Source organism: Pholcus phalangioides, unplaced genomic scaffold (assembly GCF_987345545.1).
Source record: "Pholcus phalangioides strain wild (caught in Gottingen) unplaced genomic scaffold, Ppha-v1.0 ptg000007l_1, whole genome shotgun sequence".
Taxonomy (NCBI): Eukaryota; Metazoa; Arthropoda; class Arachnida; order Araneae; family Pholcidae; genus Pholcus; species Pholcus phalangioides.
In genome coordinates, this window is record NW_028301600.1 from 52,779,306 (window position 1) to 52,804,032 (window position 24,727).

General features: G+C 36.7%; 1 protein-coding gene across 1 annotated transcript in view; it reads left to right on the forward strand.

The window, feature by feature from the left end:
- LOC149085475 (echinoderm microtubule-associated protein-like CG42247) overlaps nucleotides 1–24,727 on the forward strand; it is a 63,243-nt gene that overhangs the window by 32,485 nt on the left and 6,031 nt on the right. Inside the window, exons 8-16 of the mRNA XM_089233492.1 lie at nucleotides 4,425–4,559; nucleotides 5,867–6,016; nucleotides 7,343–7,471; nucleotides 8,883–9,020; nucleotides 9,155–9,280; nucleotides 11,143–11,299; nucleotides 12,790–12,887; nucleotides 13,052–13,145; nucleotides 15,466–15,561. Coding sequence (XP_089089618.1) covers nucleotides 4,425–4,559; nucleotides 5,867–6,016; nucleotides 7,343–7,471; nucleotides 8,883–9,020; nucleotides 9,155–9,280; nucleotides 11,143–11,299; nucleotides 12,790–12,887; nucleotides 13,052–13,145; nucleotides 15,466–15,561 — 1,123 coding nt within the window. The remainder of the gene's footprint in view (nucleotides 1–4,424; nucleotides 4,560–5,866; nucleotides 6,017–7,342; nucleotides 7,472–8,882; nucleotides 9,021–9,154; nucleotides 9,281–11,142; nucleotides 11,300–12,789; nucleotides 12,888–13,051; nucleotides 13,146–15,465; nucleotides 15,562–24,727) is intronic.

Here is a 24,727-nt window from a genome sequence, read left to right on the forward strand (position 1 = left end):
AATATAACACGAAAAGGCATCACTTTGAGGTGTCGAATTGGTGGTATGGAGAGGCATCATATTATATGGCCGGTTAACCGACCATACATCATCCTTTCATGATTCACGACGGAAGAACTATGCATGTACGCTAAACAAGCTCAAGTTACGTCTTAACATATCCCACTCCGCTAACACAAAACCAATACATCCCTTATTTAACTAATACTGGAGCCATGATTTTCTCCTTCTACGGCTTTGATGTCATCCCATTATGCCGGAGATATATGAATGTGCAAATTTTCACTTTTTGGGTGTATCAATTGGTTGGGTAACTTATTTTGCTAAGTTTTGCCAGAAAAACGCAAATGTGTATCCCTTATTGAAAAACGAGTTACAAAACATTTCACAAAAAAATGCAGCCATAGAGTAACATGGGTAAAGTAAAAGCATGCTAACGTCATTTCCCGATTTTCTGAAATTGTAAATCCATGTTTCTGGCATAAGGGTGACGATGTGTTTTATTCGCAATATTTTCATGAATAAAATCTCATAAATAATTATGCTTTGGGAGAACAGGGTCTCTTGACAGGATGCTATACCGGTCTGTATAGATTTCCTATATTTTCGAGAACAGCTTTATATTATTGATCGGGATTTGAATGGAAAATATCAGACTAAGCAAGGCCTACAGAACGATTATGATTAAGGTATCTGACTACGTTCAAAACGTCATTTCGGAAAAAAACATCGATTACTGTTTTCAATTTTTTTATGAAAGCTCAGTTTCTTGTAATTACAAAACAGGCCTTGTTTTGGATGGTGAATTTTTGCTCGGCTAAGATACATGAAACCAATACGCCTTGTTTTGTATATATGACGCTTAGAAACGAAGTTACACCCACTTTAGTGTTGCGTTATTACAAGTAATTACAAGTAATTTGTAAATATATAAAAAACATTTAACGTGTTTTACGAGGATTGCTATTTCGACATTTTACTTGATTTAGAAACATTATTTCTAAAAGTCTGTTGATTATATCATAATTATATCATTATATCATTGATTATATCAAAATTTTAATATGATACTTTGCCATACGTTTTTAAGGTTATGAACTAAAACCTAAGGTCTATCCATGCGTTTGTCTAATTACAGTGTTTTAAATACGATATGTAAAATGAAATTTTAAAAAATTCACACGTGCATTAATAGATTTGGGTGTAACACATAAGCATACCACACACTCCTTAAAATTTTGGTTCATAACCTACACTATCACTAGTTTAATGTGCTGTGAAAATAACAAAACATTTCATTCATAGAATATTTTGCTATCGTATTTCGAATTACATGAATTTTGCTTAAAGTTTGACATAAAAATTACTTTTTCATAGAAAATGGCATAAGTAGTTCAAAATTTATTATTGTTTTCACCATTTTGAGACACTTTCTATTAAAAAATGTTATCGAAATTCACTCCAGTACTATTTTATAGAAAAATAATCTCGAGCGTAGTTTGATATCTTAAACATATCAAAAGGCTCCACGAAAATTCCCCAAACAAGACATTTCAATGACCATGAGGTCTAAAATACGCATCTTGAATGAAGTAGGGGAGACTGTTACATCTTGGCACATTATTTTTCAAACTTTTCTTTCTCAGTCAATTTTTACCGTAAAATTTCACTAAATTCGTTTTTAGTAACTGTATACCGCCGTACGAAACATCATATAAATTTTAAATTACCTTTTTTTTACTGTAATCATGAAATATGGATTTTTGAAAAAGAGGTCTTGTACGTTGAACACTGTTCAACAATGCACTGTTGTACTTTGAAACCCCAGGGTAAAATTACAAAGATAAAAAAATACAAAGGTTACAGGAAAAATAATATAACAAGTATTTTTTTTAAATATATAAATCATGTATTGAAATATAAAATATCAAAACAACGACGCAAATATGATTATTAATATATATATTTGAACAAGTATTTTCACACAATAATGGAGGTAAGAACGTATTTATATAGATGAAATGCATACATATTCTTTATCATACTTGCGGAAGGAAGGAAGGTTTCTGAATCTTTAGTTCTCTGCCAGTTCCTTTGATGCTAGGTGATTGCATTAGAGATACAATATCTGTGATGTCAACATTTGCTGTATCCGGCATTGATGAACAATAAAATATTTTGTCACCTCTTCTGCTAAGGGAATTCACTTGGTAAAAGATTTTGTTGGACGCATCCCACACTGTAAACTTTATATTTTTTTGAACAAATTTGACTAGGAAATAATCGAAGGTGGAGTGGAAGAGAAAAACTGGATATTATATAGCTAAAGTTTTTATAGGAAAAAAGTATAGAACTAAAATTTAAAATATAAATTGTATTTAAAATAAAAAAAGTGTTAAAAATTTGTGTAAGTCGAGTATTCCAAGGTAAACTGGAAAAATTTCAAGTTTTGTACTGTTCCAAGTTATACGATTGTTTTTCTTTCAATGTACACGATCTATTATTTGTGAAAAATATTAATAATTTTTTTCATGATGTTTGATATGATTGAGCACTTGGTACGATTGATCAGGAGAACGCATAGATTAGAATTACTAAATATAGTTTACTAAACTTGAACGTTGAGAAAAAACACAGCAAAAACAATAACACAATTTTTTTCTATTTTATGTGTACCTATTTTCAATATCTCTATCAAACACGTTCAGTTGTAAAGATTATGTATTTCTAATCTCTTGCACTCCAAAAACATCAGCTAGAAAGCAATACTGCCAAAACTATTTCAAGTGTTTCAAGATTTACTATGGTCAAGGTATAACCGTTTCCCCTACTTGTATTAAGAAAAACTATCTGATATACATATCAGTATCGGAACGAAATCTGCATATTTTTCGAGAATAATATTTCTGAATTTCAGCCAACTCTCTCACACATTGTATGAATGAGAAAAGTATTGGAAATACGTACGGAGAAATCAAAAATAAAATAGTACCGAAATTTTCCAGATGTGTAGCGTTGTATTTGTGATGTAAATGAGATTGCGTGCAGAAGTCTGAAATTTTTGTCAGTTTTAGAACGAGTTTCTGACAAACTTATTTATAAGCATATCAAGACCAACTTACCGAGTTTTTTCATTTGGACTATTACGTTTACCTGACAAGATTCGTCTAACCAAAATGAGTCATAAGAAGGAATTCACTAATTTCCATGTGCTGCAGTATACAATTAGACCTCACTACAACGATACTCGATATTACCACACATAAATCCCTCTACAACGATATTTTTTCGTATCTTATTTGAAATAACGTCTAAATCCTAACGTTAAACTCCGCTTTTCTATCCTTACTACGATAAATCTCTTTGTAACGGTACTTTTTAGAAAATTTCAAAGCCGCTAAAACATACATGCTCAACCCCTGGTCCGCGACCTCAAACCTAATTTTACAAAAATGAACGAAGCGGTATATTTACACAAGGGTCGTAACTAGGATTTTCGTGATGGGGGGCAGCAAACAATATTTTGTCTTCCTCACCATTATAAAATTCGATGATTGTAACGGTGTGTTTTTTCTACACCTAAAATTTACCGCCCGCTAAATTTTCACGCCCGGGGCGCTGTCCTCTCCCCCCCCCCTAGTTCCAGCCCTGCATTTACAGATCACTTGAATGACTCGCGGCACATTTTCAGATCAGTTAAGGGACCCACAACACATTTAACCACATCACTTAAGTAACCCGCGACACAGTTCCAGATCACTCAAGCGGCCCACGGCACATTTTCACATTCCTTAAGTGGCCTACAGAGGATTCCCAAATCATTTAAGCAACTCGCGACACATTTTCAGATCACTCAAGTGGTCCGCTTAAGTGGACTCTCCTAAAGGTTGAGCACGCCTTGCACGCTACACAACAGTATTTTTTATATTTCACTCAATATATGCACCCTCCAATATAAATTTTTAGATTTCTCACTAGTGTTTGTTCCTTCGAGAGTTTTTAATACAGCGCAATTTTTCACTATTTACCCTCCGAAAGTGTTAACGAAGTTGCCGTGAAGCTAATACACAAAAATACTGTAAAGGAAACTACTTTACAGTCTGAAACAAGTAACTCAATTTTATTGATTAGCTAATCAATTATAATTTTTATGCTCAAATAAATACTTATAAATGCATTTTACCACGGTACTAACAACGCCAATTGAAAATAGATGCCAACAACGGCATAAATTTGGTGGCGCCTGATGATAACCGCTCTACAACGGTATTTTTTCTTGGTCCGTCGAGTATCATTATATCGAGATTTCACTGTGTATTATAATCGATTTTAGTTAGTAGTTTTTATGAATGAAATGTTCCACTCTCTCTGTATCGTACCATTAAATTTTTATTTATTTCATTAGAGTTTTTTGTAACGTTTAGACAGACGAAGAGCTTCTCGGTGGTATGTTCCATCCTTCAGAAGATGAACTTTTGGTAACTTACGGCAAACAACACTTATCCTTCTGGGTGAAAGCAGAAAGTGGCCGATTAGATAGACTAGATCCTCTCTCTGCGGTACAGTTTATTGCAATATTTCATCAACTATAGTAGCAAATATCAATTAATAGTAAAAAAACTATTACTGTAGTATTTTGTCAGACTTATAAGTTATTTGTAATTTGAACCCCTCATAAGGTTAAGCAAAATTTTCAGATCAATCGTTTTGCCTCCAAAACGTCAAAGTGAATTTTGAATAAAATAAATTTCTTGAAATCCGTTTTCTCTCTCCGAAATCTCTATGAATTTATAAAAATGGATTTTTTTATTTGAAATATTAATAATAATATAATTTTTTGTTGAAAAAATGAGTAAAAATTTTTAATCAATTTTAAGTTTTAATATTTCCTTCAAAACACCTTTTCGCGCTCCATCATCTGTGCAAACGGAAGCAAATATGCAGAGCGTCCTTAAGTCCAAATTCGGCCTTTATCTCATCAACTGTAGAGGTATGGTTTTATTTCAAAAAATGCTCAAAATGTGTTTAGGAATCACTTTAAAAAAATTTAAATTTTTATACGGTCCCTCGTTTTCTCATTTCTGATTAGAAGGTTGTTGCCCTGTTTCTGCAGAGACCAACAAAAAAAGTTCCACGTTTCTAAGTGGAATATTCCGCGAGATATTTGAATTCAAATTTCGGAGAAAAATTGGGAGGGAACAGCATCAATGAGGGAAAGGTGCGTTGACCGTCAGTATATATGCTAATTTTTCCCAAATTATCTCCGATTTTTAATTTAAATACCTCAGGAATATTGCACTCTAGCAAGGATTACACTATAAAAGTTTGATAAAAGTTCTTTTACAAAACTTGAAGAAAAAACTAGTATGCCTGATGGTTACATTCGCTCGAAAATTAGTTGCATTGTTCAGGTGTTATAAAATTTATTATAAAGAACTTTATTAGAAAAGAACTTTCATAAAACGTTTATAGTGCAGTGGCTGCCTTAAAAACATGTAACATTTTTCTAGGGTTCGAGAAATGCAGAGAAACAACTTTTTAATTGGAAGTTGGAATAAAAATTCAATTTTTTATTCTATGACACACTATATACACTATTTTAATTCGCAAAACTGGTACAGATTGATTTTTGAACACATTTTGAGGATTTTTTAAATTAGAACCATAACTCTACGACTAACGCTTGCTAAAGGCCGGATTAGGACTTACAGGACACCCTGTATAGTGAATTGAATTCATCATAATAACTACAGTCTTGTATAAGAAACTATTTAAAATATCCTACCATGCATAACTGGATATAACTTTGTTAATGCGCTGTAATAATCAGACTTTTTTTAGCGTTTGAAATTTTTGTTATTTGTAGGGCAGAGCGGCCACGACGTATCTGTCTGTGGAGTTTTTGAATGACGGACGGCTAGTCACAGGAAACTCCAAAGGTTTCATAACAGTCTGGTCGCCAAGTGAAGACATGAGTAAATTATTTTACATACAGAAAGAATTCAAAGCCCACGACGTAAGAATTAACACAATTATCAGTTCTTTTCTATTACATTACATAGATATAAATCGTGCGTAGCGAAGTCCAGTTGCTGCAAATTACTGGTGAATCCTGGCTTTGATCCTGGAGGCATACTTCAATTAGAAAAAGTATCTAAATAACGTGTAGACATAAGAAAAAATACTACAGTCGAATCCCGTTATAATGAACTCCAAGAGACCGGAGAAATCACTTCGTTACAACGAAATTTCGTTATAAAGGAATTCCAGGTTTTCTCAATGTTCTTGTGTAAACTTACCTGGGGTATTAGAAAATTGTCCGTTAAAACGAGATTTTCGCTATAACGGTATTCGTTAAAACGGGATTCGACTGTATACGTTATTCATATTGCAAAGTGTTGTATAGTTATTAGTTCTTTAAGTGGTTTTTAAAATTTTCCTGGTCCGCATTATAACCGTCACACTGGAGGTAAAAGCGGCCTAAGAACCCGATATATTTCGGGGCGAATGAAATGAAGCAGATCGAGTTTGACGAGATATCTCGGGATTGCCACTGTAAAGGTTGAAATAAAAAATACTAATTTTTCATACGGGCATCCTGTCCTTAAAAACCCAATGAGAAAGTTGTTGCCCTGTCTCTCTTGAGGCCAATGAAGAAGTTCCACGTTTCTAAGTTCAATATTCGTTGAGCTATTTTTTTTTAATTCAAATATCGGAGAGAAGTGAACAGCATAAATTAGAGGTAAAGAGCGTTCCTGTGAGTTTATGCTGTTATTTTCCAACTTTTCTTCATTTCTGATCATTTTTGTCACACATTTTCTTCACGCTAGGGCTAAGTAGACCGGGACCTGCAATTTATTGCCGATTCCGAACGGCAGCTTTTTTTATACTCACCGATAGGTTGGTGCGCTAACCCCTCGGTGTCGGACTCCCTGCGATTGCAAACTTTTTCTGTGGTCACGTCGCTGTTTTTGTTGAACCCCTGTTTCAGGAACGTCTGGTAAGGGCGAACCGGGTATCGAACTACGCGACACCTCTAAACATCCTTTGGTACTTCAGACGAGTATCTTATCGACCTGGGCTACCACGCCCTTCATTTTTCAATTCAAACATCTCGGCGGGATGTCCTAATAAAAAAAAGTTAATTTTTTCTGTTTCAATAACTATAAACACCTCGCATATGAAAGGCGTATCTGAAGTCTGGACGTTATTTTGATACTTTTTTTATAATTGGATGTATGCCTCTAGGATCAACGGTTCACCACTAATTAGCGGCGCGTGCTATTAGCTATGCACCTTGTATACTTATATGTGTGTTATCTTTTTTTATACGTCCGTATAGGGAGAGATATGTGCCCTACTATCACTGCCAGAAGGACTGTTAATGTCTGGAAGCAGTTCACCTGATCAGGAAGGAGAATTAAAAGTTTGGGACTCTTCAAAAAAGTTTGCGAAAGTATCTTCTACAATGGTAAGTGAAATCAAAATCCTCTTAAAAATCAGATACATTGCGCTTACACACCAAGGATGTTCAACTTTTAGGAGAGCGCGGGCCACTTGATCGATTTGAAAACGTGCTGCTGGCAAATACATTAAGTGATCTGTAAATGTGCTGCGGGTCACTTAAGTATTCTGGAACTGTGCCCCAGGTCATTCAGGTAATCTGTAAAAATATGCCACGGGTGACTCAATCAAGTGCTTTTTCATGTAAGAAAAATAATTAATAATTATTTAAAAAATGTTCCTAATTGGGAACATTAGCCGTTAAAAGGTTAAGTGATGTGAACTGCACCACGGGTCACTTAAGTGATCTGGAAATGTGTCGCAGAATGGTTGAGTGACCCGTAAATGTGCCGTGGGCCACTTGAGAGATATGGGAAAACGTCATGGGCCACTCAAGTGTTAGCGAATACCACCTGCTCCTTAGATGTAGGTGCGTAGCAGAAAGATACCTGCCATGTAGCGGTACTATCATTTAGTATCATTCGATGTTGAAGTGTGAGATCGGACGCATGCAAGAAAATGCGCTCCCGATGGGTCTCTGATGTATCATATAATTTAATCATTTAATTAAATCTCTCATATTAACGATGCTGTCTCTCCATCAAGAAACGTCTCATTCGTTTAGTCTATAAAAGTAATGTAGAACTGCACGCGGGTCACTTAAATGATCTGGAATACTGAAATCTGCCACTCGCTCATTTTTAAAAAAATCAGGTTTGATATCGTGGGCCACATTAAATGTCTCCGAGGACCACATTTGTCCCACAGGCCATGTGTTGAGCATTTTTTGAGTTATCTCCCCTCATCTGCGGCATCTCTATTATCGAATAATAAATATGTTGACACCCTTGCCGATGAAGCTCAGTGTGGGGACGAGGGTTGAACGATCAAAAGAAAAGGCTCTTTTTCCACATTACCCATCAGAAGTATTATTGACAGCAAAGGTCTGGACCATTTAAATGTTTTTAGAGTTATTATCGTGGTACATATTCCTAGTAACAACAAAACGTGATATTCCCTCCAAACTGCGTGAAAATGCTTCCGCGTGCGCAAAATCATCGTGTAGGAATCACCATGGGTGCGCTCGTTAAAAATAATGTACACGTTAGTGTAACATTAAAATTTTCGCGATTCCATGTGATATAATTTTATTTCAAATTGCTCATTTATAAATATTTACAATATTGCCCTTCGTTTCTAGTGGTGCATCGTGGTAGTAAACTAGATGAGCTAGAAATAATCATGTCTGGAAAGACTTTTCCATTAATTTTGTATATTATTATCATAAGATGTTCATTGCGTGTTCTCTTTTGTTTCAATTTATTTAAATTAAATTAAATTGATAAGGTTCACAATCTCTATATTTTTTTTTCAATTAGCTCCCAACTGGTTCTGGAGGCGTTACGTCTCTGTGCCCTCAGAAAGATGTCACAAAAAACTGCGAAGTTTTTGTTGGCACAAACAAAAATGTTATTCTGGAAGGATCGCCCACTTGGACTTTGAATCCAGTCGTACACGTAATTAGTCATTTTACATCCATCTATTTTTCTCTCTCATTTTACACATTTTTTAGGACTCCCTCTTTGATGCGCATTGTGAGATGTTGGTTACTATTTAATCATAATTAATTCTAAACTCTTTTTTTTTTCAGGCTCACTGCGACGACGTCCGTTCACTGGCGGCTCATCCAGACAGCCCATTTTTTGTTACAGCTGGCTTAGATAAGTATATTTGCAGATGGGATGTTAACAGTTTGGTTTGGAAAGTTCAAAGTGATGTAAGTAAAATACGACATAATATTGCTTGAACTACACTGTACATAATGAGCAGCCATATAATTACCTCTTCTCGAGAAACTATGCAAGGCTGGACTTGGACAAGTGCAAAAGGTGCAACCGCACCGGGCCGCTAAATTTTAGGGACCGCCAAAACAGAATAAAAATACTTTGATTACATTGAGTTACATTTCGACTTCTTTTAACAAAGCAATAGCTTAAACTTCTGTCCAAGACTGGGATTACACTATAAAAGTTTGATGCAAGATCTTCTACAACACTTGAAAAATGGAACCAATGAGCCTATTGGTTGCATTACCTCAAATGTAACCGATGCGCTTATTTGTTGAATTTTTCAAGTTTTATAAATGAACATTTGTAAAACATTTATAGCGTAATCCTGGCCTAAAACAGGGAACCCGCAGATTTAGGGTTTTGACACACCTCCAAGCCAGGCCCCGTATCTCATAAGTTCGGGCCCTAGGCAAATATATAATTTTTTGGGAACCCCTTATATATATATATACAGTGATTTCTCATTTGATCATTTTGTCGCACCACGGTCATTTTCTGCACACGGGGGCCAATTAGATTAGGACCTACTATTGCCGATTCCGAACGGCAGCTTTTTTTTATACTCATAGAGAGGATGGTACCCTAACCCCTCGGTGTGGGAATCCCTGCAATAGCAATCTTTTCCTGTGGTCATGTCACCGTTTCTGTTGTACTCCTGTGTCAGGAAAGTTTCTGATAAGCGCGAACCGGGTATCAAACTACGCGACACCTCTAAAAATCCTTTGGTACTTTCGGCGAGTGTCTTATCGCACTGGGCTACCGTGCCCTACAGTGATCTCTCACTTATAAGTTTCTGTCAGTTATAAGAAGATTTTCGGCACTTTCGGTCAAAGATACAGAATAGTAATGCTATTCACTTAAACGGCTCTCTCACTTACACCTTCTTTTTCCCCGTTCCCTTGTACCGACGTATAAGTGAGAGAGCACTTTAGAGATCACTGCAGAGATCAAAGAACACCTTTGAGACAGAGGCGTGGGAAGGGTCCCGTTAATGACATATTACAACGGTCTTTAACGACGTGTTTAAACCTACACGGGGGTGAGTTAGCAAAATGCATGCTTGTTCTAGCAGAAAGATTATTCAGCCGCAGCTCATAGTTGATAATCCGTCGTCTATACCTGACAGCCAGTCCATTTTGGTGGCTCAACGAGAGCCAAAGATGGGGCTTTAGGTGCAGGGCATCCCCCCCCCATCCTGTTCGATGGGCCAGGGCTGGCCCCTGTTGCCAGAAACGAACTATAAAGGCGCTTATATATTGGGGGCGGGGGGTAATTATATAAGGGGCTTATATATAAAGAACCCCATACCTTGTACACATGTCCCCCCCCCATTTAGGGACAGCAGGGTCCCTAGGTTGTGATCTTTGGAGGGCCCCACGACAGATCTGTTTATGGACCCATCTATAGTGAATAAAAAGGTGAAGGAAACAAAATTAATAAAAATCGTCCTCGGGTGGTAATGTAAACCTGGCTTTCGCTAGGGTGCCGAGGATACTGGAGGATCGGGAAAAATAATTTTAGAAGGCCACTACGCTATTTTCGCACCGGTCCACAAAACACATAAGCCCGTTCATGATTACATGTCAAAAAAAAGAATCGATCTTTTCTTCTTTTTTTTTTTTTGAAAATATTTGTGTCACGTGCATTGCTCAATCACGAGTAAAGAAATGACGTCCAGTTACTTAAGTTTGTCCGAAAATCTGGATCATGTTTGCGAATTTTTGCTTAAAAAGATAATTGTGTAGATCAATACTTTATACTTAGCATTTTTTCCCCTATGTTTTAATAGAGCGAATGCCTTTCTATAACGATTCATCCACATGGTAGTATCGTAGCTGTGGGAGATGAACATGGCGATGTTACTTTCCTAAATATGGAAGACGGACTTCATGTAACAACACTACCAGTCACCAACAGTCCTCTCTACACACTCAAATACTCACCAGGTAAGACGGTAATTATAAAGATTGAACAATTTTTCATTCATTGTTAGAACTAAGTTTTATTTTAGAATTAATCTAATCAAGTCTGCTGCAGACCACCTCTGGTCCACGAACCACAGGTTGAAAAACTCTGATCTAGTTTATCAGGATTGTCTACTGCAGTTTCATGTTTAAATCCGATATCAATATTGTGAGAAATCAACTTTGTTATTTATTTGTCGAACGATTATGCTTATAGGTATATTCTCAAGTCTCGAGTGATATTTATTAGCGTAAAATGTTAGAACTCATTCGAAAAAAAAATTATAAATAAATAAATGCTGCGATGAATGAAAAGGAATCATAACTCAACTTCTCACAAATACAGTCAAACTTAGTTTAAACGACATCGAAGATTACGTGAGTTTTTGTCGGTGCAACCAAGGTTGCCGTTTCCGAGATCTTTTTTTCTTTTTGACGAAGAATGCAATCAGATGCAGGGCCAGTTCTGGACATACTTCAAGAGTAAGCGAATAATATTTTGGTGATAAAAAATCCCCCCTATCGGCACCCTTCAGTTGACGCCTTTTGCAACCGCGTAGTTCATAGGATTCAAGGTCCAGCCCTGATCAGATGCAATCAAATTCTATGCAAGAAGCTGTTATTTGTGGTCAGAGTGACCATACTTGATCGAGAGGAAAAAAAACAGAATTTTTTTTTAACATAAGATAACTTTGATCATAAGACAACTGGGGTCATAAATACAAGAAATCACCAATTCTCGCACAAAATTAAATATGCGAGTTGGTAATTTAATATTAATTTGGCATTTATATTGGTTTGGTAATTTAATATTACCAACTGTCAGAAAAATCGCCAAATATGCTAATAACCTTTTGTGAGAAATACAGTACAAGAAAATATATGTAGTGATTTTTAAAATGTATTTCACCGGGAAAAAAATTAACATGGCAAATGTTATGATGAATATTTATAGTCGTATTCATTTTTACACAATTTATAAATTGAGCAAAATATCTTCACCTCTGATTCTAGTAAAGATTAATAATTGAAGCAAATTTTACCCCAAAAAAAACGGAGGACAACGGGACATTTTTGTAATGGGAAAAATAAGAAAGGGCAAAATTATATGGCAAAATACAGTAATGTCCCGTATACGGGTCATGTTGATCAAAAGCATGTCGGAGCGCCAAAGCTTCTTAAAAATCTTTTTTTCCATCGTTAGATATCAAAAACGCCATAAACCGACCAAAAATGTGTCATTATATCCGAGTTCATGGCATTTTCATCGATCTTATAAGCAAGGTACATTAACGTTATTCTCTATAGGGATCGGCCCACAGACCACCAAGTTTACTGACGTTATAACAGAATTGTCGTTACAACCGAGGTCGATGTAACCGAATTTGACTGTAACTGCATTTTTAAATTTAATACTAGCAGATAGATTACAATTGAAACTCTAGGTAATAGATTTTCATCTTCCGCTTCAGATGGAGATACGTTAGCAGTAGGATGCGCAGATGGAAATATTTACTTGTTCCAGACCCACAGTAATGGATATATGTATAAAATTGATTACATACTACCGGTAAGATCTGTTTCCATTTTATTCACATATTTACATTGATTTTTTTATTATTATATTTTATTTCACGATCCATTTATGAAATTTTATTTGGAGCACTAAACACCACACACACGCCACACCGAAAAGATTTTTACTGTATTTTAATTTTCCTTTATTTTTTTTAGGGTACTGTGCCTATTCTTATGTTGGACTGGTCGGTGGATGGAGAAAACTTGCAAGCTGTTTTCACTGACAATGATTACCATGATATCGTTTTCTGTAAGAAAACATGCAACTTTGCAGAAACTTTAAACAAAAACAGTTTTTGTACTCTCTTTTGCGAGTATAACATAAAAATTTATGTTTTAACATTTTTCAATATCCTTGTATTCGAAAATAATTGCATTATCATTATTTTCGAAAGGGCTTCATTTCATGAGTATTTTCCACAAAGTAATCTGTACTCTGTCTGATCAAATGATCCTCTCACGCAAAGCCGTAAACGGACTCCAAGGGCAATAAATAAGGATATTTGCTATGAACCGGGAAATAATGATCTACAGTAATCATTTATACATAAAAATCAATATTTTTACGCATGTAAGGGAATGGGCGTAAATCCATTATACAGGGTGTCCTGTAAGGGCTAATGCGACCTTCAACACATCAACTGTCCGTCGTAGGGTATAATTCCAATTTAGAAAATGCCCAGAAGGCGTTCAAAAATTATCCTGTACCAGTTTTGAGAGTGAAAATACAGTGTCTTAAAATAAAAAGAAATCTAAACTTTTATAAGGTCCTCCTGTCCTGTAACTTCCAATTGGAAAGTTGTTGCCCTGTATCTCCTGATGCCAACAGAATGCAAGTGTTGGGGCAACTTGCAACCCCTTTGATTCAATAGGGCTTTAACGTATTTTACTCCCTGCGGGGGGGGGGGGGACACTCAATAGCGGACGGTAGAATCAGACAAACTCTAATTCATTAATTTTTATTCTTAAATCAAAAATTTACCATATTCAACGGTGATTATGTATAATCCCAAGCTCGTATTGGTAAATATGACAATCCGTCAATTAATTACTTGATTAACTAAACATAACTATGTTGCAGGATGATGATTCCGAATGGTAATGTTGGTTTTATTTGCACATGTTGATATGTGTAAAGAAAGCCAACGTTACAAGACTGATAATGGTTTTCATCAGTTCTTCACACTTATTTCAATTGAATTCAATTTTATAGCAAAATACATGAGTGCACGCATCGTGTAAGGGTAAAAATAAATAATTGGTTTGATGAAAAGAAGAAATGTTATAAATTTTTTCATATTCATCAAATTTTCCATTTTTATTTGGGAATTATGCATAATCGCAGGTAAAAGTGATAAATATGGTAAAATTTAATCAACTTTTTTTTTATCGAAACAATTGGTGATTATGCATAACCACCGCACTGGTGTTCAGTTTTACACACACACACAGTAACATATACATTTTAACATTAAAATTTATAAGAACTAATTTAGACCGAAACCAAGCGTTGTGACAATATGAAAGTCAGATAAACGAGGTTCCGCTGCACATCGTATCACCCCATTAGTGGGCACTCTCCGTTAGCGGACAACATTTTTGGTCCCATGGTTGTCCGTTATCGAGAGGTCCTACTGTAGAATCTTTCTATTCCGATTTCAAATCAAGTAAGCTGAAACATCGTATTTTCTTAAAGTTTTAATGAATGTTCTTGACTCTATCAAAAACTTACTGATGTACAAAAAGTAATTTTAAAAAAGTTTGTCAACATTCAAGTTATTGGAATTTCGTCAATATTTACATACCAACGATTTCAAAGTTGTTACCATTTTGACTAAAAAAATTATGGTTAATGTTATTAATACAATCCGTAAATATTTCTTATGAATTTTCAAAAAGCCAAAGAAAGATATCTGAAAAAAAAAAATATATATATATATATATATATATATATATAAGCACAAAAGCCCCAACAAGCGTTAAATAAAAGGTGAAGAGAAATGATGAAATTAAAAAAAAATGTCCTTTACGAATATGAATACCACATTTATGGAGTAGCATTGAAAAAATATTATTGCGATAAGAAGTTGACGGTAACGAATATAGTGAATACACAAATAGTTGAAAATCACCTATTTCATGAATGTTGTTTTTTATCAATCGATATCGTCTTGATTTACCCTGCATCAAGGCACGAGATACAGCATATGCATACATATAAGTGTATTGTAAGTATATTACATATACAATAAAAATGCAAAATATATTATACTCAAATATTTTGACTTTTAGTTATTGGAAACTCATTAGAAAAATCTATCAATTAAAAATGTATTTATTTTGAAAAATATTTACAACTCTTTAGGCTAAACTACACACCTCTTATTATTACAATTGTGTTTTATATAAATAAATAATTTTTCATATTCTTACCGTCATTATTTTCTGCTTAGTTCCATAGCTGTTGATACATGGTGTATTTTGCTTTGGTTTGATTAATTTTGTTACAATTTCTCCCTTTTTTTTGGTTACAATTAAGATAGATAAAAGAGATACCTCTCTTTTTTAAGGGAATCTAAAGAGGAAAGAGAAACTTCAAACAGCATCGCAAGTTAAAGAGCTGGAATGGTATAAGCCAAACTGCACATTAGGATATAAAATAAATGGTAAGTAAAGAGTTAGTAGAGTATTTATATTTATAAAATCTTCACTAAAAAAACAACACTAGTATTATATGCAACGTTGTATGTTACTGCCAAAGCCCGAAGAGCGTCCAATTCACGGAGTGGCCAAAGTTCGAAGTTCTGATGTAAGACGAAGTGATGATGTTTGGTGCCTACCGGACCGGTAGGCACCAAATCCTTTTTTTTTTTTCATCGCCAGCATGTGATACATGGCTATATATAGTAGCTGTATTGGATTAGCTGCATGTGACGAGAGGAAAAAAAAGAGAAATTTTCAGAAAAAAATCTATTTATATAATAATATAGGTATATAGTTTTTCTGTCAAATTAAAAAAAAAGTTATTACCGCATCGTGACTGTAATTTTATGGGTTGCCATAGCTAACGTGGACATAATTATCACGAAAAAATACGCCAATTTGGCAATGACCCCACGAATCATGTCTTTTGTTATCGGACTTTGCCCGGGGATCTCCGGCCGCTTCGTGAACTGGCTGGCCAAAGCCCGAAAATTGGTCATTTTCCGGGTCAATTTACAACGAAATTGGTCAATTCGCCAATGTCCGATTTCAGGCTTTGGCAGAAACACAATTATTTGATTATTAGTCAATATAACGACATAGAAATCTCAAGAATAACACAGTTTATTATTTTACGTTTTATGTGTATAAGTCTTGCAAAAATTTACAAATGTACCGTATAGAAATGAAGTTCTGTACTGGCAATATCAACCTTTCAGCGTGGTACGGTTTTCCCTTTTTTTCAATGATATATATTCCAACTTCCCCTTTGCAAAAACTAACCAAAAAATGGAATATTAAAGGAAAATGGGGGGGGGGGAAGAGCGATTCCAGTTGTTGTTTTTTTTTCGAGATATTTTACTTCACACCATGACTGGTTTAAAAAAACCGGTATTTATAATTCTTGATTTGTAGACAACAGAATTTGTCCAAAGAACTATCGTCTACTAAGGTGCCAATAAAAGAGAGCAGGCTTGTCATCCATTTTGAGCGAATAACAGGGTTACTGCTCCAACCGATATCTCGGAAATCGTTGAAAACAATCAAGATTGGGAACAGCAACTGCTATAGCAATAATAACTGACATCACACTTTTGTCCAAAGATGGAACTTAGGTCAAAATGATATTTAAAGTAGCTCTGGCGTCTACAGCACAACAATCCTACAACATTATACGCGTAATCTTCAGAATGGTTGATATGAATTTAGTCATTTAGCACTCACGTTTTTGTTGTGGTCACTGTCGGGGGTTTAAATGTCGTTACACAAATTTAGGGAGGTCTTCCTGATACGTTGTTAGCTAAGTTGGTTAGGCAGCAGAAGACTTCCATTTTAATATTTGCTGGTGCAATCCACAAGAACTCGTGAGAATTCAAGAACAAATGTGAGTCATAGAATATACAGGGTGAATAGCAAACACAAGGCGTATGGCTTTTTACTGGCGAATCGTTAATCCTATTGGCATACTACCAGTTAGAAAAGTATCCGAATAACGTGTAGTACTCAGACATGTCATTCATGTTGCAAGGGGTTGAATAGTTATTAAAATATAAAAATTAACTTTTTATACAGTCCCCGTGTGCCCCAAAACCAACCTAGGAAGTAGTTGCCCTGTCTCTTCTGATGCCAACTAAAAAAACTGAGATATTCGAATTCGAAAAACGAAGGAAAGTTCGAAAAAAAACAGCATTAAATGCGGTTATAACAGTTTACCCGTATTTTTAAAGCTATTTTTCCCCAACTTTCCTCCATTTTTCGATATCTCAGTAAATATTACTTAGAAACGTGGAATTTTTTAGTTGGCATCAGGAGAGAGAGGGCAACAACTTTTTAATTAGATTTTGGGGCACACGGGGACTATGAAAATTTAATTTTTGTGTTTTATAACTATATACAACCCTTGCAACATGAATGACATATCTGAGTTTTACACGTTATTTGGAAACTTTTTCTAATTGGAAGCATGCTTCTAGAATCAACGGTTCGCAAGTAAAATGCCATACGCCCTGTTTTCTATGCACCCTGTATATGTTTTCAATAAGACTGCAAGTTCGTTCATGTTCATGTGACCATGAATTTTTGTGAAAATTGTCGAAAGGCGCGTATACATTAGCGCGCGGATCGTGCAATGAAATCATTCGCAATCGGTTGTTCAGTAATTTGTACGGTGTTGTGAACGATTCTTGAATTTTTTCAACTGGACTCACCTGGAATCGGTTTTTTCAACGAATACAAAGGAAAGAAGGAAACACAAAATAAGTTTGTGTACCCCCAAGAGCAGATTAGAACCGCTGCAGGCGGTCGTACGCTACAAGATCGGCGCGCTAGTGTATACGCGCCTTAATCCGAAGTACGAAAGACTAGTTGCCAATCTGAGATAAAGATCAAGTTCGAAAAGAAAATTCACAATGCCTCTGTGAGGAATCGAACCATCAATCTCTCACTTTTCGAGCGAGTCCTCCGTAGCTTAACGGCAGAGAGAGCACTGGTGAGGAAAGCGGTTGGTTGTTCGATTCCCACAGAGGCATTGTGAATTTTCTTCCCTCCTCCAGACCAACCGTGGCTCTGTCCCCCTAGGGGATAGAATTTTTCTTCCCGAACATCATCTTCATCTCCGCTTAGCAACCAGTCTTTCGTACATCGTACTGTTTATGCTGCACGATTTTGTTCACACGTGCATTACCCAACCAAGTGTTGAATTTTTTATGCGGCATTCCCTCCCGGTGACGAGAGTGAGTAGTGAAACACGATGAAACACTTAGACCACACACACAAAAGAATATAATAATTATTATTCCTAGTATATAAATGCAACGCCCGTACAAGAGATATCTAATGTGGTGTGCATGACGCCGCGCGAGTTTCATCGAGGGCACTCATAAAAAATCCCAGGATTGTTTATCATACTAAAATACATTCTTAGAACATTACCGTCCTTGCATTTTTTTCCACTTAGTTATTTTTATAATATTTATCTGTATAATTTGTCAACTGATTCACTATGTAATTTATTTATTAAATACAGTATTTAATTTCTATTTTTATAATAAGCCGGCAAAAAAGAATTTTACTGCTCTAAGCGAATCATTTTAATTCTTTGTCATTAATGGCACACACACACACAATTCACCTGGCCTGCAACTCTCGGTTAACTTGACCTCCACTGCTGAAATGCTTTTCTTGCCTCCAAACACAAGAAGCTTATTTCTTTCGATGAACCAAGGTGTTATCAAAGCACTAAAAGCATGTAGAGGTTCATTTCCACAGATTTTAGTATACATCATCTTTTTTAAAAGACCAATGTCCAAAGGACAGTTTAATTTTATGAAGTCATAGGAAAGTACAGCCATAGTAAGATGGAAAGTATCCCAATTAACCCATATTTATGTGTGTTGGCATACAAAATTGTACCGTGGGGTTAGATGTTCGAATTCTTTACGAGGTTACCTATTGTGTAAATTTGGGATATTGCTGTATATAGGTTTAACCCACACATAAGAGCTGTGTGAGACAAAAAGAGAACATTAAAATGAACAATATTTCTCATTAAAAAGCACGACCAGAAATATACAATATTCACATAGGAAAGTCTAATGATAACCATACCATCCGAAAGTCATGGGTTCCACATCGTTCCAGAAGGGCAGTCGAGACTTTTTCTGAGTGGATGTTATCATAGCTATGATGAACGTCCATAGGCGTCCATGGACGTTGACCCCTTCCCCCCGTTCAAAGAGTCTTTATCGGGTATCAGTTTATGACGACGTCTGAATTAATTGTGGGTTCTGGAAGGGTGCCTCGAGCACTCCCGGGTCCTGGATTGCCTTTGTTGATTTTCAGCGACTTTAGAAATTTTCGGCTATGAATGGCCGTGAATGATGTATGTTGCGAGAAGCGCCGACATGAAAAAACATTGGGGGTGCTGGTCACATCTCGTATACAGGGTGTTTTGTTAATGGATTGACAAACTCAGAGGGCTGTTAGAAAGCATCAAGAGGAACAAAAATTGCAATGGGACATGGTGTCGCAAACCACGATGAGATGGTGAAAATCGCGACAAACGCATGCAGGCTTTAAGTCCAGAGGAGACGAAAGGTGGATGTCAGTTGATCGCTGAATGCGTTCGTTGGTTCGCTCACCATATCTGACATAAGCAGCGTCGCGAAACGCATGCGCTGGGGTAGGATCGCGCGCTGCGCATGACGTAAATTAGCACTATTGCGGTAATTTGCGTAATCACCTCGATGTTATATACCCAAGGAAGTGGATTGGACGCGTGGGACCCATTGCTTGGGTCATATATCTCACACCCATATATCTCTTCATTGGCATGAGTGTTTGCGGGGCGCGGTACCCCGGTCGATAAGATGCTCACCTAAAGTACCAAAGAATGTTTAGAGGTGTCGCGAGTTCGATACCCAGTTCGTCCTTGTCAGAAAACTTTCCTGACACAGGGGTACAACAAAAAACGGCAACTTGACCGCAGCAAAAATTGCTACCGCAGGGAGTCCCCCACCGAGGGGTTAGCGCACCAACCTCTCGATGAGTATGAAAAACAAGCCTGCCGTTCGGAATCGGCAATAAATTGTAGGTCCCCGTCTAATTAGCCCTCGTGTGCAGAAAATGACCGTGGTGCGACAAAAATGATCAAATGAGTGTTTGCTTGTTTTTTTCCTACACATTTTTACACGCTTTGACCAACGCCCTCGAAATTCCCAGACGAGTCTAAGTTGCATCCAAGCAGGATAGGTGCTATTCTAACTAGCTTGCCCCAAAATAACATGAAAAAGACGATTTGGTAGGAGAGCTTGGGGTCCCTGTCGACCTGCGGTTGGTTGTGTTTTTGTTCTTGTGTCCAATATTTTCAATTTTTTTGTCCTTTTGCATCTCTTTCTTTTGCTGACAAGTTCGTCAGGTTTTTTATTTTTTGTTCCGGAATAGTTTTGTCGGTGGTTTTTTCTTTTTTTTCCCCTCTTGCAGTGGCGAGAATTAAATAGCACGCCCCAGGGGTGGCGCGCTTAAGCCTAACCTCGGACATGACAAGTCTTTCTGAAACTGACAGTATGAAGATTATTGCATCGACTTCATCGGATAACATTACACAGTCTCTGTCTCACGAGAAAATGGAAGTAAGTGGTTCTGAGAAAAAATCTGACGAACATAATGTATTCACTTCTACCATGTCAGATGGTCAAAAAGCCATTCAAGCGGCCGCTCTGGGCTGCTCATCATTCCAAGTGATGGTGATTTCCCCGCAAATTATCCCAGCTTCGAAGCCTCGTGCCCTGCAGAAGGAGCTAAACACCTACATCAGGAAAAGCAAAGATATCTCAGAGGTGAAATTTACTCGCTCTGGAAAGTGCCTCATTCTAACAATATCAACAGCGAAGTCAACACTGGAGGCACTCATGATCAACCAACTTTTTGGAACTAAAGTATCTACTAAATTCCTACTGGAAAACTGTTCCACGAGATTCCTCGTCAGAAACATAGAATCAGACATCCCTGTGAATGAATTAGCAGAAGAAATCCAAGGGAATAATATAATCCCTCTTGAGCTCCGGCGTTTTATCAAGCAAGGAGTTCCAACCTCCACTGTGTTAGTAACAAAGCTGGGAACACATTTACCTGAGGACATAAAGCTTTGGTTCCTTCGCCAGAAGATTTCTCTTTTCATTGATAGACCGCGACAATGTAAACTATGCTTCAAATTCACACATATTGCAAAATATTGCCCAGCAAGGGCCCAATTTTGTGACAAATGTGGGGAGCAGCACCATGTATCAGTGTGTACAGCTAGTACACTCACCTGTATCAATTGTAAAGGCTCTCACTCAGCGCTTGATAAATCGTGTGTCCAATACAATACAGAATGTAAAGTTTTACAGATCAAAGCAGAGCGCCACGTCTCTATCGCTGTGGCACGACGATCTATTAACACAGAATCATATGCCACGATTACATCCAAAAGTGCTCCTCCTGAAAACACTCAGATTACTTCCACTCTTCAAAGTGAACTTCGTGCTTTTAGGGAAGCATTGATAAATGAAATCAAAGCATTGTTACAACCCTTTTCTTCACCACCAGCAAAAATTACTCAAGAATCTGGCGGCAAAAGAAAGATCACCGATTCGAGTGAAATTGAGCAAGTTGACCTCATCCCATCACAAAATCAAAGGTCCTCTTCCCGTTCTTCACGTCCAGGAAAGAAAAAGTGAAGGAAAAAAAAAAAAAGTAATTTTAGTGTATCTTAGGGGATAAGTTCTCTCCTGGCTTTTTGTTTGTCCTTTCACAATTTTTTTTTTTCATTCAACACTTCAATCAATAGACTTAATAGCCCATCTGGTCTTTCTATCACACAATGGAATGCCAGGGGTATAAAAAACAAAATCTCTTCTGTGAAACAATTTTTGCTTGAACAGTCTGACATCATTCTCATTCAAGAATCGCATTTGAATCCAATGAAAAATTTTTTCCTGCCTGGTTGCCATATTTATCGTCAAGACAATTCTTCAAATAAAAGAGGTCTTCTCACTGCTATCAAGAAACACATTCCTTCAAAACTGGAATTCCAATATTGCAACGACGAGTTTGAAGCTCTCGTCATCTCTGTCTATTTTAATGACAAAATTATATATATTACAAACTGTTACAGACCTCCTTCATCTTCCTTCTCCACTTCTTACCTCAATATCATAAAAGGAAAAATGGGAGGTTCTTTTATTCTGGCAGGTGACTTTAATGCTCACCATCCAGCCTGGATGTCTCGAGAAACTTCCTCCTCTGGCAATAAAATTTATGACTGGCTCAATCTGAATAATATTGCCCTCATTATTCCATCCAGCCCCACTTACTTCTCTGCTGAGAGGAATTCTTTTATTGACCTGTGTCTCTGTAGCCCTAATCTATTTAGCAATATAACCTGGTCTACTGGGTCAGACCTTTATGGTAGTGACCACGTTCCCATTAAGATTTTTCTGGGCGGGATTTATTGCCCGCATCAACAGTCTCACTACTTCATCAATTGGAACAAATTCAGCACAGGCATAGCAAACACTAGATTTCCTGTGTTTAACTCCTTTAATCACTTATATAATTTTATCAAAGATCAATTTCACAATGCTCGAGTAATCTGTGACGCTACTAAAAGTCAGCGGTTGCCTTTAAACTCAGAGTGCAGACAACTCCTTGTTAAAAAAAAGAAGTCCTTTAAGAGATATAGGCAGTCACCTACTGTCGGGAATTGGATCGAATACAAAAGAGCTCATGCTACTTTTCGACACAAATTTCGTTGCTTCAAATTTATGTTTTTTGACTCCCAACTCAGACAAAACAACAATTCAGTACATATCTACAAGATTTTGAGAAAATTCAAGTATATTGGTTCCCATACCTATGACTCGGCACATGCAGTCATTCTTTTTCAAGGCGAAACGCTCATTGACCCTCTCGAGCAAACAAAAGCATTCATGTCCAGATTCCAATGCCTACAACCCCAATCTACAAGTTCTCAAGTCTCCAGCTGCTCTAGAGAATTTAACAGCCAGTTGGAAAAGAAGTTTACCTTTAAGGAACTGCAATCAGCAATCAAAAGAGGTAAAGACTCTGCTCCAGGTCCAGACGATATCCCCAACAAAGCCATTCGACAACTTCCTCCAGATATCCTTCAACTCCTCCTCCAAAATCTCAACTCTCTTTGGATTACATCTTCTGTTCCCGAATCTTTTAAAGAAGGAAAAGTCATCTTCATCCTAAAAAAAGGAAAGCCTTCTACTGATATTAATTCATATAGACCCATCACTATGATTAATACCTTTACAAAGCTGTTCGAACGAATCATTCTCTCTCGTCTTCAATGGATCTCTCTTCAACACAACTTTTTTCCTCATAATATCTATGGATTTCGTCCTAAAACAGGCACTGAAAGCTGTCTTAGAGATATAGTTGCCTGTATTTATACAAGTTTCTCGAAAGGCCACCAGGGCTATCTGATTGGTTTGGATATACAGAGCGCATATGATAATGTTCCTCATGATATTTTGATTCGTAAACTTTACAACATTGGTTTTGGTACTGTATTTTGCAAGTGGCTCCATTCATATCTGTCTAATAGAAATCATCACATTCATTGGAGGGGCCATACGTCGCCCAGGTTTCATATTAGTAAAGGTCTGCTACAGGGTTCTAGCCTTTCGCCTTTCCTGTTTTCGGTTTTTACACTAGACCTGATCCCGTTAATTCCAAATTTTGTGAAACTTTTTGTATATGCAGATGACTTGATTTTATATGCCAGCTCTCCGGAAGGATACCAAGCAGAGGTTTTTCTTCAGAAATCTATTAGCATTCTTAATTCTTGGGCACAAACGAATGGTCTTCAACTTTCACCTAGCAAATCTCAATTCTGCATTTTCTCTCGCAAAAAAACTAATCACCATCCTTCGTTTAAAATTCATAACTCCCAGATTCCTTACCACCCTTTCATCAAAATCCTGGGAATCTATTTCGACAAAACCTTGAACTGGAAGAAACAAATTCTTCATCTCAAATCTACAGGAGCTTTCTCAAATAACATCTGCCACTCTGTTGCACGGTCAGCTAGAGCCATTCCCTACATAATGTTAAAACCGATTTTCTTATCCATTATTTCAAATATCTTGGGATACGGTGCAATTGCTTGGGCAAACTGCTCGAAATCCCTTCTATCTTCTCTGGATCCCATATATCATTCAGCCATTCGCTCTATTCTTGGTCTTCCCAGAAGCACCTCGGTCATTAAGATGAGATCCCTCCTTCAAATTCCATCATTGGAGAACATTATTCTAAACAGAACTTATATGGCTCTCATCACCGCAGTTAGCTCACCATCTCAAAAATTTACTCTTCCTACTATGAATCGTTCTTCTGTCTTTGGAAATACTGCTCTTTGGAAAAATAGATGCGCCAACTTATCTATTTTCTTAAATCTGCACTCATTTATCCCATTCATGTACAAGGTTCCTCCATGGTCTGTCAACAATGTCTTCATTCAAACTGATGTTTGGGAATTCCAAAAAACGCCTAAAAGCAACCTCTCTTCAATTCTTTTCAATGAATATTTTGAATCGGTGAACAACAACATCATTATTGCTA